At 38.8% G+C, this 18,650-nt stretch overlaps 6 protein-coding genes across 6 annotated transcripts; 2 read left to right on the forward strand and 4 right to left on the reverse strand.

Moving 5' to 3' along the window:
• Positions 1 to 1,111: 1,111 nt before the first annotated feature.
• MELLADRAFT_65820 (uncharacterized protein) lies at positions 1,112 to 2,508 on the forward strand (the record flags this gene model as incomplete). The annotated part of the gene is made up of 2 exons (XM_007413482.1): positions 1,112 to 1,339; positions 1,561 to 2,508. 2 exons carry the CDS (start codon positions 1,112 to 1,114, stop codon positions 2,506 to 2,508), a joined length of 1,176 nt encoding a protein of 391 aa, XP_007413544.1.
• A 729-nt stretch (positions 2,509 to 3,237) lies between these two features.
• MELLADRAFT_90412 (uncharacterized protein) lies at positions 3,238 to 4,182 on the reverse strand (the record flags this gene model as incomplete). Its single annotated transcript, XM_007413564.1, has 3 exons — positions 3,238 to 3,415; positions 3,459 to 3,492; positions 3,786 to 4,182. The coding sequence occupies 3 exons, from the start codon at positions 4,180 to 4,182 to the stop codon at positions 3,238 to 3,240; spliced, it is 609 nt and encodes a 202-aa protein (XP_007413626.1).
• Positions 4,183 to 5,366: 1,184 nt separating this feature from the next.
• MELLADRAFT_90413 (uncharacterized protein) lies at positions 5,367 to 9,271 on the forward strand (the record flags this gene model as incomplete). The annotated part of the gene is made up of 14 exons (XM_007413483.1): positions 5,367 to 5,612; positions 5,701 to 5,834; positions 5,915 to 6,062; positions 6,137 to 6,208; positions 6,280 to 6,502; positions 6,582 to 6,733; positions 6,787 to 6,978; positions 7,059 to 7,194; positions 7,254 to 7,473; positions 7,556 to 7,762; positions 7,853 to 8,207; positions 8,272 to 8,582; positions 8,672 to 9,112; positions 9,214 to 9,271. The coding sequence occupies 14 exons, from the start codon at positions 5,367 to 5,369 to the stop codon at positions 9,269 to 9,271; spliced, it is 2,895 nt and encodes a 964-aa protein (XP_007413545.1).
• Positions 9,272 to 10,167: 896 nt separating this feature from the next.
• On the reverse strand, positions 10,168 to 11,193 carry MELLADRAFT_65822 (uncharacterized protein; the record flags this gene model as incomplete). Its single annotated transcript, XM_007413563.1, has 1 exon — positions 10,168 to 11,193. One exon carries the CDS (start codon positions 11,191 to 11,193, stop codon positions 10,168 to 10,170), a length of 1,026 nt encoding a protein of 341 aa, XP_007413625.1.
• Positions 11,194 to 11,902: 709 nt separating this feature from the next.
• On the reverse strand, positions 11,903 to 14,008 carry MELLADRAFT_75366 (uncharacterized protein; the record flags this gene model as incomplete). The annotated part of the gene is made up of 7 exons (XM_007413562.1): positions 11,903 to 12,764; positions 12,871 to 12,941; positions 13,006 to 13,038; positions 13,120 to 13,256; positions 13,342 to 13,425; positions 13,509 to 13,695; positions 13,766 to 14,008. The coding sequence occupies 7 exons, from the start codon at positions 13,915 to 13,917 to the stop codon at positions 12,373 to 12,375; spliced, it is 1,056 nt and encodes a 351-aa protein (XP_007413624.1).
• Positions 14,009 to 15,399: 1,391 nt separating this feature from the next.
• On the reverse strand, positions 15,400 to 16,684 carry MELLADRAFT_38195 (uncharacterized protein; the record flags this gene model as incomplete). Its single annotated transcript, XM_007413561.1, has 6 exons — positions 15,400 to 15,544; positions 15,632 to 15,864; positions 15,955 to 16,144; positions 16,208 to 16,376; positions 16,450 to 16,523; positions 16,605 to 16,684. Coding segments are annotated over 6 exons (891 nt in total), but the record flags the coding sequence as incomplete, so codon positions are not given.
• Between the last annotated feature and the right edge of the window lie 1,966 nt (positions 16,685 to 18,650).

Raw genomic sequence — 18,650 nt, forward strand, 5'->3', positions numbered from 1 at the left:
CATTTTCTATTTTTGCAGCCTTTGTCTATGAGTAGTATTTTTATACGTAATTCAGAATTCTACCTGAGAAGTCCAATGTTTCCCTGATTTGTCGATTCTAGGAAGGATATGAATAAATTGATGGCAGGAACTTTTGGAAATTATTATTTACATGCATATCAGTCTATTTGTGCCTAATTTGGGCCCTACATTTCTTCAAAATTTGCCTCAAGGTCAAAGAACTTCAGAAAATCCAACTTCTGTATATAATCCACAATTACATATAAAAATACTACCCATAGACAAAGGCTGTAGGGAACGGAAATGTGGAGAAACATAGTGCGGAAAATACTATCAAATTTAATGTATATGTATATTGACAAAGATTGAGGATATTCAAGATCCAAGTCTTATGTATAGTACAAAAATAGTATTTTTTATCCGTGATTTTTTTTCAAACCTCAATAACTCAGTCAATTTACATGATAAAGTTTAATAGACTATATATTCTTGATCTGTGAATGCAGGAGCAGGTAAGTACAGATTTATGACATCATATGATGACATCAAAATTTTGGTGGTCAGACAGGCAAATGGCCCCATATGATACTATGTTGAAGTCATTTTGAAATCTTTCTGAATCTTTCATGAATCTTTCATGAAGCCATGGTAATCTCTGGCCTGCCAGAGCCTAGCAGCTGGGGGCTGTGATTAACAAGTTGAAAATGACCCCAAAAGAATTCATGGTCACATTCTTGTCATCAAACCAAGAAGAGCTTGTATTTCGCCAACGGTTGAGCAAGATTGGCCTAGGCACAAGGCAGACACAATCAATTTTTAAAAACCTGAGTCAATTGGCCGTGGCTTCCCCCAAGGGTTGCAATGTGTGGGAGAATTTAATATTAGACAAAGTACGTAGTGCCGCCTTGTACTTGCGCGTCTGACGGCAGCCTAATCCGCTGATGAACGTTGCGCCCAGATGGATTCATCCGCAGGCCACGACATTGTGAACAGACAAGAAGTGACACAAGGTAGCTTTCCGACGGGCACATTTGTCAGCTCAAATGTGATCACACCGGACTTTTTCATTGAGAGTGCTGAACAGCATTGAAATGATCAAGTGCGCACTGGAATGAAATTCCTACACACCTTGGTCAAACAAAAGATCGCACACGCCATGAAGATCAGTGAACCAGTTTTGTATGATGACGTTTGCCAGTCAAATCCAAACAAAGACAATATCTTTGGTGGTGTGGACCAGGTCAAAGGCACTATGAATGATGAAACCGTGTTATCTCTGGAAAATTTGGTTCATATCAAGCCAACCCCCGCGAGCCAGGCTGAGCATAAGCTTGCCAAGGTCAGAAGTCTAAATCACTGGGGTTTATTTCAACGACTGACCTGACTGCGATGGCTCTATTCAGATACCCACGGTGGTGTGCAGCATGATATCAGTTGCTTGCAACCAAAGGAGCAATGCTAATAGCTATACCCTTGGCAAACGGGCACATGACTCTAGCTGCCTGAGTGTCCTGCCGGGTTAACAAATGGTTGCACGCTTTGGGGCTGACTTCCACACAGACAAGCATCCTGCAGGCTATGGAGCATCTGGGTGTACTACAAGAAAAGCGCATGATGGATTTATTCAAAATAAATCATAAATTGATGCCATTTCTATGCTACGATAACGTGGACATACAGTTGAAGATTCACAATAGCTGTGTTGATAAGACCACTCGCCTGTTCCACGGAACGTGGGGGTTCTTCAACGTTTTCCAATCAGAACTTTTGGCGGAGTGTTCAACAGAGGAATTGGGCCTGCCTTCGTTTGTGGAGGCCATGGCTGCAGCAGACAAGAAGCCTGTTAACCTGGCTATGTTCTGCCCCAAAGCTCCGGACATGGAACATTGGAAGTTAGTCATTAAAGGCCAACTCGCCAAGGCTCTCAAGGAGTATGTAGACCACATACCCGGTTTGCCTGCGAAAACCCAGCTGCCTTCACTAAGGACGACACCGCCTCCTATTGATCCGATTTCTATGCATAAACCAAACATCCACTTCCTACGGATGATGGAAGTGCCGGATTCTTCAGCGGAGGGGGTTTCCCGCGTGCTTGACAAGGTTCTTGCCCAAATTGGATTAGACAGTGGGACTTACGCGAAGCACCTGCTGGTCGCCGGGGGCGATGTTGGTTTGAACCAGCTCGTGGAGAGTTTACGCATTAAACACTTCCCTCCTATTGATTTGGTCAAGGGGTATGAGTGGGTGTTGTCGATCTTCGGAGGTGCGCACACCTCCTGGAATTTCACAAAAAGCCTGTGGAATCATCATTGGGGGGACCCCGCCAACAGGTTAGATTCAGGAGTCTGGCAAACCATGTTTGCTTTGGGGTTGGAGTACAAGAAGCCTGCCACAATGCAGGACTTCAACATTATCATGCAATCCTGTCAAATGGTCCATAAAGCAAACCTTATATTTGTTATCTCAGAAGTCCTTAGGTTTGGTTCAATCAGAGTAAGGCACACTTAGCTGACGTTCTTGAGGTAATAGCCAAGCCGTAAAGTCATTGGGCGATGTTGATATAACCAAGATGGTGAATGTTGAAAAAGTTATTGAACACTTCTGGGAAGAGTATTTTGACGCGTCAGCTATTGAAACTGCTCGGCTCAGCGGCAACCACACAGCTTATAATCTGCACTTACAATTGCGCGATTTGGCAACCATTGTGGAAGCGCAAGAGGCGACTCGTGCTGGTGATATTGGGTGTTTGATGACAATGTGGAAATGGTGGTCAGTCATGGCACAAGGACTGCCCGGCCTTTCCCACTACAGCCGCCATATTCCACGGATAGTGAGGTTATTGGAACAGGACCTGCCTAAAGGGTTGGCACATGTAATAAAGCATTTGCTGTTGATTCCATCTAATGAGCGAGGCAACCATTGGTTGCCTATTGACAAGTACATGGAAATACACATATTTTGGCTCAAGAACCATTATGATTCCACGGAAATATTGCAAATTCCTAAATCCAATTAGAATACTATCTGGTGATACTTACAAACGGTTTGGTTGATCCCCTCAGGGACAAGGAACAGACCTTCACTGCCTGACGTATCTATGTCAATATTGGATGATAAATTTACAAAAAGAATGGAAAGTAACTCCATAATCTGAATCGAGATCAATAATACCTGCCTTGCAAATGTCTATGGAATGCGCCTTCACCTATCTAGGCGTCCCAAACAGGCCTATGTAGCCTAATGATCATCGAATTCGGTTGATTCATTGTCCGAATTGTCTTCCTCCCCGGATTCATCCTCCTCCCCGGATTCATCCTCCTCCCCGGATTCAAAAAGAAGATCATCACCGCAATCTCTGATCATATTCATATCAATTCCATATCCCCGACTGAAGACTCTTAAGCTTGCAAAATCGCTAGGACAAATGGCAGCAGAGCGATTTGTCATATGAAACTTACTTAGTTTGGGCCAATGTAGATCTTGAATTAATTCCTTTAAATCTTGATAATAGCAACGTGGAGTTTCACCTAATGAAATCAATGAAAGGTTCTCCAAAGGGTGAAAAGCTCGTAAAAATTGGACGGGCAAGTTATTTGAGATTTCTAGGGCAGTGAGGTTAGGCAATTCGAATCGAAAGTTATGAGTTGATAAGTCTTGAATGATTAAATTTGAATTTCGACTGCCATCGTGATGAACAGGTATGTTGCCTAATGTAAGTGTTATTAGTGTCGATTTGAAAAGTTCAATGAATCCGTGTAAAGCTGGTAATGTGAGTCGATCACAACGTTCTAATGCCAAGTATGTCAATGAGCTTTTCCAATGGAGCCGATTCCAACTCGAATCCAAACATTCAGCTTGGGTCAAATCTAATTCAACAAGATGTGTAAGTGATGCAAGGTGAATGCCAAGTGGAGATTGACAAGCTTGTTTGTCTTCTTGGTTGTATAAAGGCTTTGGGTGAGTGGCATCAATCCTTGAAGAAGTGAAACTTTGCAGTTGAGATAGGTTTATGATGATGTCTACTATGAAATTCTCGGTGTAAGGCGGTCCGTGACCATAAGATTCTAATGAAAGTTGAGTAATTGAAGTGAAGGCAGTGATGGGTAGGATTTTGCATAAGTGGAACATTGAATCATCATCAGATGAAGTAGCTTTGCAATGTTGTCTTTGATTAAGAATCATATCGAGATTGGTGAGATGAGGGCAAGATATTAAGATCTTCTGTAAAGCTTCAAATTGCAACTTAGGATCCCGGATTGACCTATCTGAGGTATGCTTCAGAGCCTCAGGTAACTCCAACGTGGAAACTGCCCACTGAATCTTTCTAACGTGATCTGAATGCCGTGGAACGATGTTTTCAAGTACGAAATTCAATGTGTCCACCCTACGATATGCTGCAGCTAAGTCAATGTACTGGCAAATGAAGGCACAACAATATCGATTCATCAATTACTCAACTGTGAGAAGAAGACAACAATGATAGGCCAAATCAAATGTCTACCTTGTAAAGAAAAGGAGAACACAGCTGATAGAACAAACGATTGACGGAGGCAAGTAATCGGATATCCGTCAAGCAAATACGACCTTGAAAGGAGCAAGGTTCAAGGAAATGAGGTTTTGTCAGTAGTTATATGCATATAAAGAACATAGATGGGGGCAGTCAACACAGAATCAGAAAACCCAATGGATTCCAAATTGATTGCGAGGACTCAAGAAAAAGGATGATAATGAAGTGGGTAGAATGGTGAGATGGTATATGCAATCAATCATTCACTACCCACGTTCTTCTTGGAATTGTCGACGAACTCGAGGATGATTGCTGTTGTTACCGGTCTCCTTTCGACATGGAACTGGGCGTGGGTCACGAAGATGAGAAACCCAGTATAGGATGCTTTCTATGATTTCAATTGGCATAGATGACAGATTGCTCGGAATGTATGAAGGTGCCATTGGAGTTTGTTCGTCAAGCATTGGCTTTGGTCTTAAGCTGTAATGTAACCTATCTTTGAAGCTTTGAGTACTTTTTGGTGAGATCGATGCTTTTGTTGGGCAAATAGTGCGTAGTCATGAGTAAATAGTCGGGCGACGGGTAGTGCGTGTGTAGAATTGCCAAACAAAAACACCGAAATCCAAGACATGAAGGCTATCAACTTCTTCGAAAATCCAAAAAATGAAAGACCCTCAAAAACCTCGATCAATGACGTCATGATGATTCTTTTCGGTGTGGACTTTGTCTGATTTGATGCGCTTCGAGGATGAAGAAGAAAGCTTGATGATCCGATTTGAAATGGGAAGAAACTGAGACAAACCATCAATCTCAGTCTCAAGAAACTTCACTCTTGAATGAAAGAAATCAACCATTCAAGATGAGATTACTTTCATATCTAAATCAAACTAGAACTAGAACCAGAACCAGAACCTTTCTTACTAGCAATAGATTACCAATTCAACTACTCATCAAAGCTGAAGCAACCTCACGTCTTTGGGAAAGAAGAACACCTTTAGTACCTGATGATATCACTCATCTCTTCGATTCATTAGGATCTCAATCCATCAACATCAAACTGGAATCAAGTCAAAAACGTATCTTTGATGATCAATCATATGAAAAGGTAAGCTTTTACATATATCCTTTTATCCAAAGTCTTGACAATCTTGAAATCTGATCATTAAACTTGATCGAATGATTTTTTATTGCAGGTCGGAGCTCAAATCGTTCCGCCCGGTACAGCTGATGGTGATGCAGACCTGATCTTAGCAATCAAAGAAATCTCAATCAATGACTTAAATCCAACTTCATCGACTAAACCAAATCATAAACGTACCTATTGCTTGTATGTCTCTCTCTCAATTCAGATCTTACAAAAAAAATACATGTCTTCAACAGATCTGAAATCATTTTGTTTGACTGTAGTTTTTCACATACTCATAAAGGCCAATCTTATAATGTTCCATTGTTACAGAAGATGGTCTCTTCAGGTGATAGGTTTATTGATTGGGAATTACTCACGAATCCTCATTCTGGATCTAGAACCGTTTCTTTTGGTAGACTGGCTGGTTTAGTAGGTCACACCCTGACAATCAACATCAACCTGGTTTTAGTGTACCACTTAGCTTTTTTTTTACAAATCTTTAGGTAGGTGCAGCTGAAGCATTATCAGGATTAGGTTTAGCATGTTTACGACATGGTGTTTCAACCCCATTCTTAGTAAGTCAATTCGATCAGACCATCATAGCAATCACTTCATCAATTCATGACTGGGTTCATTTGATTTGTAGAATTTGGCAAGACCTTACACATTCAATTCTGAGGTTGAATTAATGAATGCAATCGGTAGATTAAGAGATCGAATTCATCGTGAAGGTTATAATGGAGATCATCCGATCAGTGTGGTTATCACAGGTTCGACTGGAAGGGTAGGGAAAGGAGCCGTAGAAGTTTTAGATCAAGTTGGGATTCAATGGGCAACGGATTTGAATGAATTTCGTCAAATGGCTAAAGGTAATCTAAACTTTTGATCTCACTTCATTGGAAGGATTGATTTCGATGAATGACATTTATAATGTTTTTTTCTTTTTAGATGAAGAGGGACATCATAGACAGCATAAGATTATTGGATACAAACTTGGATTAGAAGATCATTTGATTAGACTTGATGATTCAAACTCACCTTTTGATCGTCAACTTTATAATTCATCACCCGAACTCTTTCGTTCAACTTTTTCCAAAACCGTGAGTCACAATCTGTGTCTCAAATATTTCGACTCTTGATTATTTCAATCGAGATCGATACTGATTCTTGTGGATTTGTTTGTGGAATCGACAAGGTCGCTCCTTGGACTAATTTATTGATCAATGGATCATATTGGAGTTCGGAATTTCCTAGGTTATTAAATTCAACAGATTTGATTAGCTTACTGCAAGATCAAACGATTAATAGGATGTGGTCTGTAGCTGATATTTCATGCGACTTTAAAGTTAGTCATACCGATTGTTATTTTTTTAATGAACGTTTCATTTTATCCAAAACTTAACTCATCTATCTCTATCAACGTAGGGAGGTTTAGAGTTTGTAGAAAGAGCTACATCTATTGAAGACCCTTATGCTTACTTGGGAGTCAGTCAAGATCATCAAAGAATAGAAGAAGTACCATGGAGACACCCAGCTTCAACCCTTCAATTAATCTCCATCGGTTTGTCAATCATCCCAATTTTTCAACGACTTATCAACACTAATAAGTTTCTCTTTTAGAAATCTTACCCACCGAGTTGGCCAAGGACGCTTCGATTGCATTTTCTAAAGCTGTTGTACCATATATAAAAGCTTTTGTTGAAACCAATGAAGATTTAAATCATCAACTTGATTCAGCTACAATTTGTAGTGATGGGAAACTCAAACCGGCTCATGAATCTCTTCAAGCTTTGATCACCATAGATGATACACCTAGAAAAGTGGTTTTATTCGGATCAGGGTACGCAACATACGCAAAATCCATTCCATCTTCTTTCCTTCTTTGCTCATTTTCTGATTATCAATTGCTGAATTTGTTCTAGGATGGTGGCTTTACCTGCTATACAAACTTTATTGAGTGATCCGAAAGTAGAAGTGATTTTGGCTAGTCAATTTGAATCTGAAGCTAATGAATTAAAATCAAAGTGTGGACCAGAGGCTGAGAGTCGGATCAAAGTGGTCAGAATTGATGTGATGAATGATGAAGAAGGGTTAAGGGAATTGATGAAGAGTGCAAGAGTAGTAGTAAGGTAATGATTCATTCATTTTTAAGGTCTTTTTTCCATTCAATTTTCAAACGTTTTGGACTCACATGATTTTTCTTTTTTTTCTTTCGCTAGCCTTTTACCAGCACGAATGCATCCGGTAATCGCAAGACATTGTATAGAATCAAATGTTCATTTAGTGACAGCTTCATATATATCGAAAGAAATGGAAGGCTTTCATCAAGAAGCTAAAGAACGAAAGTTGATGTTTTTAAATGAATTAGGATTAGATCCAGGTATAGATCATATGAGTGCGATTCAAATGATCAAGAAGTATCAAAGGAAAGGCTATATGATCAAATCCTTTGTGAGCTTTTGTGGAGGCTTACCTGAGTTTAGAGATCGGTTGATTGGCTATAGGTTTTCTTGGTCTCCTAGAGGTGTTTTGGAAGCTTTAAAGAATCCAGCCAAGTTTAAATTGATGGGAAAGGTAAGAGATTCTTTCCTAACCAACTTGGTTTTTTTATTTAACTGATAATTGATTTTTCGGATAGTCGTATGAAATTGAAGGACAAGATTTGGTTAAGAAACGGTTTGATAAGATTGGTAAAAGTTTGTTTAATGGAAGGTACAAGTTGGAAGGATTAGCGAATCGAGATTCATTAAGTTATATAGAGAAATATGGATTACGATTTGATGAATTAGATAGTATGATGAGAGGTACATTGAGGTATGAAGGGTTTGGTGAAGTGATGGAAGTGGTGGGTAACTTAGGATTATTGAGTGATCAGAGATGGCCAAGTTTTGAAAAGATGAAAGTAGCAGAACAGATGAAGGATAGGAAAGTTTTGAAGGTTTTGGAAGAGTTGAGTTTTGAGACATGATGATGATTTTTTCTTTGATAAGAAGATTTCTTCGCAACTGATTGGTTTGGTTTGAATTTGTTTATGTTAGGTTGGAGATTTTGAAAGCTGGAAAACTTAATGTTTTAGAAGATCAAACCCATCAAAGTCCAATCGAATGGTTAAGTGAAGTCTTATCCAACAAATTAAAGTATCGATCAGGAGAAAGAGATATGGTTTTAATGAATCATGAAATCAGAATTGAAAGAGAAGGTCAAACAAAAAGAGTGAAGATGTGCTTGGAAGAAAAAGGTGAAGCTATGTCAAGAACTGTTGGATGTCCTATTGGGATTGGAGCCTTGATTATATTGAATGAAGAAGCAAAGATGGAGAAGATGGAAAGAGGTGTGATTAGACCGATTGAAGATGAGTTCTCTTTGATGGTTTTGGATAGGTTGGAAAAGGTTGGGATTAAGTTGAATGAAGAGGTTATGAAGAATGAAGAACTTGGGATTGAAGATAGGTTAATTCAAAGGGTGGTTGGGTTGAGGAAGTAAGTGGGAAATCATGGTTTGTTTTGAACTTGGGAATTGTGGAATGGTATGATCTTGGAGTCTTGAATAAAGCAAATTAAGTAAAAATGATGGGAAAAAGTATGTTGTATATTAAAGTGTACTTTTGTGGTGGTGGTGGTGGTGGTTCTTGTTGTTGATGTTTGTAATTTTGTAAAACTAGTTTTCCTCACTTGATTTTTTGATTATCTTTTTTTCTGTGGAAATCTTGTTTAAGAATCTTGATTATTAGTTTTTCTTTTCTTTCAGTTTGTATGATGCATATGTTTAGTTTGATTGCAATTTGATAAGCATTTCATTGGATTTCTTGTTAGCTTTTTTTGGAATGATGTAAAGGAAGATAATTAAGAACTATGAGTATGAAATCTTTTTTACAGTCAAGTTAGTTTAGATTACGAATACTGTACTCTCTGCTATTTTTACTAAAAAAATTGATGATCTTTTTGAGCTTGAAGGACTTTTTTTCTCAGACCCAATCTACCATAAAGATTCCTCTGATACCATTGAGTGACCTATTCAACCTGTTTCCATCCCTGCCAAAAGCTCCTGAAAGATGATTCAAGTTCCACACAAAACCATCAGAGGTAATCAAAAATATGGGATTGTGTTAAATTTGTTGAACAGGAGGAGTTTATCAGCCATCCATGGATATCCAAGCAGGCCATTTGACCGGCTTGTAGAAAGAGTGTATTGCCTATACCGAGTTTCAAAACAAATGATTTTAATATCTGTGTAGAAACATGAAGTAATTATAGATATAATGGTGAAGAGGAGCACAAAGTAGGCGTGCACGTATGATCATATGAATTGAAAGTGGAAACAAACTTGCATATTGTGAAGGTAAACACTTGATCTTCAGTGCTATCATGATCAACAGAAAAAATAACCAATCCTCATCATCTCAAAATCAAATATTATGATGTCTTATAAAACAAATATCACATTGCACAGAGAGGTAGAAACCAAAAGAAAATCTCCCACACAAATCTTCTGGCATAGGGTGTAATGAAGAAGACCAGTGAACTAAAACCTAAACTCAGGGTCTAACTTCAACCCTACTTTTCCTTCTCTTTTGTTGATTCAAGAACCTCCCAGAGTCTGAGGCATCAAACTTTTCCCAAAAATCTACAAAGAATTCATCTTGTGGATCTTGATGAATGAATTCAGCAAAAAGTGTTACTTCAAATTTATCAGATCCAGGAAGGCTATCTTGTAAAAACAAATGAATCCCACGAGAGAAATTCTTGAGAGTGTAAGGAGGAAAACCCAAGTTTTCTGGCTTTGAATTCCTGATGAATCTCACTGTTTCCAGGAAGTGTGTTTGCCAATTGTGGATGAAGCTAGACACTTGAGGATCTTGCTTCACTCTCATGTCATTCTCAATGTCCCCATTTAACAAAAGCATTGGCTCAGATTTACTCCTTAGTGGAAATTGGCATTTAGGCCAATGCACATCTTTAGCTGTGGTTGTGATCTCATCTGATTTGGTTTCCCACTTTGACCTAAGTGAATCATACACATCCTGATCATTTTGGCGGGTTGGATAACCAAGTTGATAGTCTCTTTCAAAAGTCACAGAAACATGCCGCTCCAAGATATCCCTAGTGCTCTGGTTTGCAGTGAAGCTATCTGAATCAGAATGAAACAGGTAGACAATCATGGCCAGTGTTGAGAGTTTTGGAGCCTTAAGTTGTATATCCATTGAATGTTTTATTGGAGTACCTTGTGATGATTTGATCTTTGGACCTAATTGTAAGATGTGGTAAATTACCTCTGTATGCCACAGGATGAATTGGGTAAGTTTCTCAATATTTGGCTCAGGATTTTCATAGTGATAAGCCTTGGAGACCAATGCTGTGAACCTTTTGATGTTTTCCCAGTCCCTAAAGCTTGGATTGCAAGTCAGAACAAAGTATACAAATGGAAGTAGTGTCTCTGATGTCCACATATGTGTTGCTACATGCCAAGCAGGATACTTTGATGCAATCTTCTGATTCTTGTATTTGATTGAGATGGCATCAATGAGATCTTGTGTATAATAGATTGCAGCCGATGAACACATTTTGTCAGGTGTGTGTGTGTGAAAGTTTTGTATATCAATACCTGTCATCCTTGGTTCAGAAGTTGATCCCATGTCTTTGGAAGGTGTGGGGGTCAGTTGCAGAAAATCAGCTGGCAATCCCCAATTATTGTGACCAGTACCTATTCTCTGAACCTTTTGATTCCTTGATTGTTGAAAAGGACTTCTTGTAAATTCTCCTTGATACTCCATTGAACTAACTGGTGGGTGTGTTGTAATTTGAGGCCCAAGAGATAGAAATCCTCCATCCATTTCTTCCCCATCACATAATCTATGAGGCTCTTTTGAAAGAAACTTGTTTGTGTCCATAGAAATAGCAATGCGGGCTGAGGTACACAATATTCCCACCACAAATTGGCTGAGGTTTATCATCTTGTAACCTTGGAAGGTAAATAATCTGATTGAGGCTAGTATTAGAAGATCAATTGAATGAGTGCTTATGAGGGAAATATGTGAGGTATGGTTGGAACAGCAAAGAAATTCCCCTGGAATTGTCTTCAAGTGGGAAATATCTTGATTGCATGTTGTTTAAAATTTAAGGGATGAAGTCTCACATGTTTGGAACCATCTTGAACATGTATTGAACTTTGTTTGAAACAATCTTTTCACAAACTCAATATGCATCAGGTGACTTCCAGTTGAAAGACTTCACCTCAAGTTTATAAATACTGGCTTTCTCTCAATAGACATTGAAAATTGTCAAATCAGTTAAGAAATACTTGTCATTGGATCTCATAAAATAACAACTCCAAATCAAAAATAGACGTCCGTATCGTGGACATGAAAAAACATTAGGAAGAAAGATGAAAAAAGACGAAAAAAGACGAGTGTATGCAGAGGACAGTTGATTAAGTGAGCATCTAGTAAAAATGAGATGAAGAGTGAAATTGATGAGTTGATTTGAAGTTTATTCTAGTCTGAAAAAATTAAAAAAGTGCATGCTTCAAGTTTATAGACGAATGATCAGAAATCATGTTTACAATACGATAGAAGGTTACATAGAGAAAAATGAAGATAACCTATCCAAATTAACAGAACAGATGGTATTAGAGTAAATGAGCAAAGAGAAAAAAATATTGCTAATAAAGTTGAACTAGGATGAAAAACAAAAGATGACAATCCAAAAAAATGTGTATAGAAGTTGACTAATTCTATGGAATTTCATTCAAGAGTCTTAACATATTCTTTAGCAGCTTTACGTAAAGTTCTAGCCAAATCTTCAGCAGCTCGATCCACATTAAGTAAATGTCGTTGAGTGACTTGTTCAGGTAAACAAGCTTGAAATTCTGAAATCATACCTTCTACTATGTTTCGATTAGGTTGATAATTAGGTAAATTGATACCTTTCACTATAGGAAATTTCCTTCCATCTATCAATGAACATTGTGAGTATAAATAATTGATTGTATTTGAAAATGTGTTAGGGGTGGCTTGTTGGAAAATAAAGATTGATGAATTATCTGGTGTATCTGAATCTTGATTGCTATTAGTCGCTTTTCCCTTCTTGGCAGCTTGGTTTTCTGAATTGGTCAAGGCTTTTACCTTTCGAGCACCTGTAAAGAAAAAGAAAGACATTAGGATGTGCAACGAAGTTAGAAGTGTTGAGGTTGAGTAGGCTCAATTAAACATCATGGTCAAATGATCTAGTCTGATTCTTACCATTAGTTTGCAAGCTGAAATAGGCAATATTAACTTCAAACGCAAAGATTGGTATGATTAAGAAAAAATCGCTGTATGCAAGAGTCAAGAGTAAGTATTTCAGTCATGATCAATCGTAACGCGAGTTGAGCTTACATGGCTGCGGTAACAGGAAGTAGACATCCCGAGCTGAAACACATTAAACGGAGGTTTTGTAAGCTTCAAATGATAGAATTGTAGGAAAAGGCCGAAGAAAGGAATTTGACCAACATGATAGATTGTTTAAATGCTTGTTTCTTAGCACTTTGTAACATCTTGGTGAAACTTTCCTTCATTTCGAATTCAGTTAATCGAGGAACGTTGATGGTTGGAGAAACGTCTTTGTTGGCGGGGTATATGATCTGGACCTATTTCCAAAGGCAAAGGTATGGATTAGTATTTGATTAGAGAAACGTGGAGAAAGAATCACATCACATGAAATTGGGACTCAACTGTTCCAAGTTTTTGCTTGGGCGGTAATCTACCCAAAGTCTCAATCGTACTATTAGGCATATATTTGATTACACTAGAAGCAGTCTAGAAAACCGAAAACCAAAAAAATGAGCTTTTCTACATAAGATTGATTTTGTAGAGTGTCAAGATCAAAAAAGAAACTCAACCCTGGCAGCTGCACCTTTGAACTTTTTCCACGTTCCTGCATCTTTATGTTCACCTCTCTTGATTTCTTCACCCTCTCTAACCTCTTGTTGCCAAATCCTTTCAGCTTTCTTGATAAGTTTCTCTTTACCGGGTTTTCCAGTTCGTGGATCTACTGGAGGCTTCTCATAAACTGATCGAGGGAATGTACTATATGAATTCAGAAATAATTATCAGGATCAAATTCAAATGGTTCAATTGAATATGAGAGACGACTTACTAGAGTAAGAAAGGTGGACTTGATTCAGTGGTTTTGTGATGATTCGCAGGCGTCGGAAATGGTATAGCAAATAGTAAGCTAGGGATTTGATGATCGTTCTCATCGTAGGCTTGGGTTTGAGTGGGTTGATTAGTTTTCACTGGGGTAGTCATTGATGGTAGTTAGCTTTGAGAATGATGGTTTGATGGTTTGGTGATTTGAGATGAATGTATGTACGTTTTATATTTCCAAGATTTGTTGAATTGGCTGCAGCTGTGGCAAATTAATCAGCTTTAGCAGCTTTATGTAAGCATGCAAACCCCGGCCTGCGGAAGGCTGTAGCCTGTGGTGTGAATAAATCGCTTGAACCAGTCAAGCTGTTCAAAACTTTTCATCAGGTCTTGTGACCAACACCCCGAGAGGATTGAAAGGGAGGTGAAGATACGAGCCGGCCGTGATCAAGAGCCCGAGCCTCCCCTTGACAAGAGGATACATATATCCGCAACGGGCTTCAATCTCACAAAAAGAAATGTGCTTATTCAGCTTATTCATCACGGCAATGGGGCAATTTTCAAGCAGGTGAACTACAGCTGTTTCCAAAATAAATGTTGCTCCTGTCGTTTTCAATTAGCTTGCTCATATCCGCGGTCAATCGATATTTTGCCCGTCTAGGTCATTTATCCCGATTGGGATCAGAAATGGACCCCATGCAGGCTCAAGGCCGCTGATCAAGCGTCGGCATCAAGGGTTGAAGCTGGCTTCAGGCAAGCAACGCAATACAACCTCCGGCCATGTCATCAGCGATTTCCGCGCTTTTCCTACCTGATTGAAAACCAAGGATATGAAGAATAAAAATTCGAAAATGACAGCAGGAACATTTATTTTCAAAACAGCTGTAAGCGGTTGGCCGATATGCTCTTGCAACATATCCCGCTTGTGTCTTGGTGAGGTGTTACGTTGTGGAACTGACCCATGATTTCATGTATGGGCGCAACCACGCAGATCCCCTTATCAACAAATGAAACAAAATATTTTCAAAATTCAAGATCGGTTGAAATCTTTGTACACAAATAAAATATGCGCACAGCTTGTGATCTGCAACCTTGCAGATCGAAAGATCATGATATTGATCTTCAAACAGATCACAAACATCACACGTTTTGGATTTTGATAGATCTTGTGGAAAGGAATTCACTCCTGAAGAGCCCACATATTTCAAGGCACCTTCACTGTCATTGCAAACTCTGACACATGTATCCACTTTGTATCAATAGATTCTATCAATTTCATTTCTCATCTTTCTCAATCAAAATTAATCAATACATCCATACAAAGGGGTATGTGTACAAACACAAAGGGGTGAAGCAGATCACTATAAATCAACCAGATTTTATGAAAACAATTGATATGGTTCATTTTTGGTTCTTGATTAGCAGATACCAATCTGACCAACATCATCACCCAAGAAGAGACTAGCCCAAGATGAAGAACAGACTTTTATCTTGACCTAGCTGTTAGACCTGGTAACCTGCTAAAACTAGCACGTGAGAGATTGATATTGAGATGGATGGCAGCCGGGACTAAGTTCACGTTTCCATAATGAGCATCATGATTTCATGAAAGAGAAGAGTGTGAGTATCACGTAGATTGCATTTTTAGAAAGTCGATCTACAAGATTGCTCACCAACTTGAGGGTCAACCGCAACCACCAGGATTGCAGTGGTATCAGTGAGTTTGTCCAGGACAGCAGTATACATTGGATGTGTAATTTCCATCGACTTGAATGGAGACCTTATCCTCCTGTGTTGTCCGTGGGGCAGGTTGCAACAAACAAACAATGATCAGTATGAATGAACATGGCAGGAAACCTTGCTTTTGAAGACTGACGCAGAAGTTGATTTGAAAGCTTTCACGATTGCTGAAGCTCTTTCAAACCGACGCTCATCTACTGCTCCAATCTGATCAGTCATTGATGCATCGGTCCATCGAGCAACAACCAATGAAGTAGCTACTTCGAATACAATCACTTCACAAGCGCAACACAACCGACCAAAGGTTTCCAAAGGTTTGTTTAATGAACTAATTTCAGGAATAAGTGTCTGGACAATTGTTGACCAAGCCTAAAACGAAATGATAAGGAGAAAAATGATTGTTAACAAGCTTGAACGCAAGCAAAAAGCGAGAAAAAGCAATCACAGTAGAGAACTGACTTTATAGATTGTTTCATCCCAGATTGATGTACTAAAGATTTGAACCATTTGATCAGAGATTCTACCTTTTGAATAATCTTCAATCTTTCTTCGAACTTCATTAGAACGTTGTTCAAAGACTGCAGCTCGATTAGATTCAGGAACAAGATCCATCTTATGAATCAAAACGTGTAATTTAAAATCACCCATACTAGAAAAAAAGAAATCGTGATTAGAATTGATCAAAAAAAGAATCTAGGAAAGGTTTAAGTACTCTTGATCTAAGACTTCTAGCACAGCTGAGATCACTCTTGAAAACCAAATCATATCCACCCTTGAAAACTCTGGACTTTCTACATCGAAGACGTATAAAAGACATCCTACGTGTGTGAATACTGATCTTCGATTGACAGCTGGTAACGAAAGAAACCCTGACATATATGCTGTGGAAGATCGAAAGAAAGTTGATTAGAATCTGGGACAGAGGGCAGAGGTCAGGCTCAGATAAGACTCAACAATCTTGACCACCGCAATCGACTAATCGGAGTCCGAAATGTCCTAAGAACTTGATCGAAGTGGTTTCCAGCTCACTATACAGATTCTCAAAATCTAATCAGTCTAATTTTTTCCTTGATTGTTATCTTTCACTAGATAAACAAACTACCACCTACATCGTAGCTCCAAGTTTCCTAGTATCAGCCGCTGCCATATTAGCAAAAATGATATTACGCATTGATGATTTTCCCGATCCTATGATTTCTCTGGATCATCAGTCGTTGTCTATCTGCTTGACGTGATCAATCATCCTACCTGATTTCCCCATAAGTAAGACCTAAGGAACAGAAAAGGGGGAAACGAAAAACAAACTGAATGTGAACAAGGAAAGGATTTGATGAGCGTTGATTGGTTGGGATAGAATTAGATTGATTGGAATTTTGGCTTACTTTTTTAGATGAATCTGGTTGAAGGTGTGACATGGTGAAGTTGTACGAAGTTGAGGTGCCGATTCTTCGTCTCTGTTGTTGCAATCGTCGTATGATGATTGTGAGTCGTGACTTCAATGAAGTGAGATTGTATCCGGCGTTCTCGGGCTGAGCTCCGAGGAAACTTCGGGTACTGGCCTGCCGCAGCCGGGCCCACTCTATTGGGAGTCCCCCGCCCCCGACACTGCCCACAGCTTGATTGAGCCCGGGGTCCGTGAGCTTTGCCCGCCCCCAAGCCGGTCTGGTAGATCATCTAAATAAGTAAATCTCATATGATACAGCCCCTTGCAGAATTGATGACTTTGGAAAAAGAGGAAACACTTGAGTTTTCAAAAAAAACCCGCGAGTTTTTTTCAAAAACTCATCAAGTTTTTCAAAAACTGAGCGAGCTCTTTCTTTTTTAGAATTACTGGGCCAGGTTTCCAAAAAAAACTCACTGACTTTTTGAAAAACCCAGCAGCTTGTTGACAAAACTCAGTCACTTTCCAAAAAAACTCGAGGTTTTTTATTTGAAAACTCTAGGTTTTTTTTTCTTCAAAGTCATCAATTATGCAAAGGGCTGTACATGATGTATCATTTGTCATTTTGACAAAATTGTCCCAAACATTGACTAAATATACCTCCATAGCTACTCAGGGGATACTCTTGAAGCCATTTGTCAGCAACAAAAAGAGTGTTACAGGAAGTTTAGTTGATGAAATCACACCAAAACTTTGAGTCAGTGTATGTAGTCAATCTCCAGTACTACTATAGTGTGTGGAGGCAACTTGTTGGCAATTTGAAATCAAGGCCCAAAAAAATTGCTAGACCACAAAATTTCTTGTCTCAGCCAGCCAATCAAAGTTCTGGAATGCTCTCATCGAGAGCATCCCATGCATATCTTTTTTGCTGTTTTTTTCAAAACAATAAATACATAGCAAGATGGCAACTTTCTTATTTTTTTTCACGTTTTGGGATACTCTCATCAAGAGCATTTCTTGCATATCTTTTTAGAGAAAAACAATGATTTTTCTGGTTTTCCTAAGGATTGGTCTTGATCACCGACTTGACTTCTATCTATGTGTGTTTGCAACCGATTAGGTTGCAGAGAAGTATTACAACATGAGGACCAAGAGCTGCTTGATTTGGGACAGTAAAAGAAACTTGAGTTGATTGGGCAGCAAACAATTAAAAAAGGTTGTGATGAAAACATTAGACTTCCATCTGATCAAAGGGGTTTCAAATTTGACTCAGCAGGGCCAAACGGGCAATTTGTATTTACTCAATTTCAAATTGACAACAACTTGGCTCCACGCACTACATTCCATTATATGTTGGACCTCAAGAAAAAATAAAAACAGTCACAACTTGTGTTTTGAACTGGATTTAACACAGCAAACACTGTATTTTTTTGTTTTCAGTGGTGAAATTCAAGGTTTAATCTTCTTTAAGGTACCAAAAAACTTTCTTATTGTTTCTCAATGTCCAACATATAATGGAATAGCTGTATGCTTTTGTCAAGCTCAAAAAATTTACAGCATGTATTACATATGATTCAGTTATCCGCATGAGCAGATAACTGAGCAGAGCGGTATGTAGATGATAGCCACTCATTCACTTAGCCTGATGCACATGTGTAGTATGGGTGTACTTATGGCTCAGGTGGGGATTGATAGATCTTTTTATGAATAATTGCAATCTTTATCATTTTCCCATTCCCACTTGGGGATAATGTATAATGTTTGGTGTTTCAGC

This window comes from Melampsora larici-populina, assembly GCF_000204055.1.
Source record: "Melampsora larici-populina 98AG31 unplaced genomic scaffold MELLAscaffold_37, whole genome shotgun sequence".
Classification (NCBI taxonomy): domain Eukaryota; kingdom Fungi; phylum Basidiomycota; class Pucciniomycetes; order Pucciniales; family Melampsoraceae; genus Melampsora; species Melampsora laricis-populina.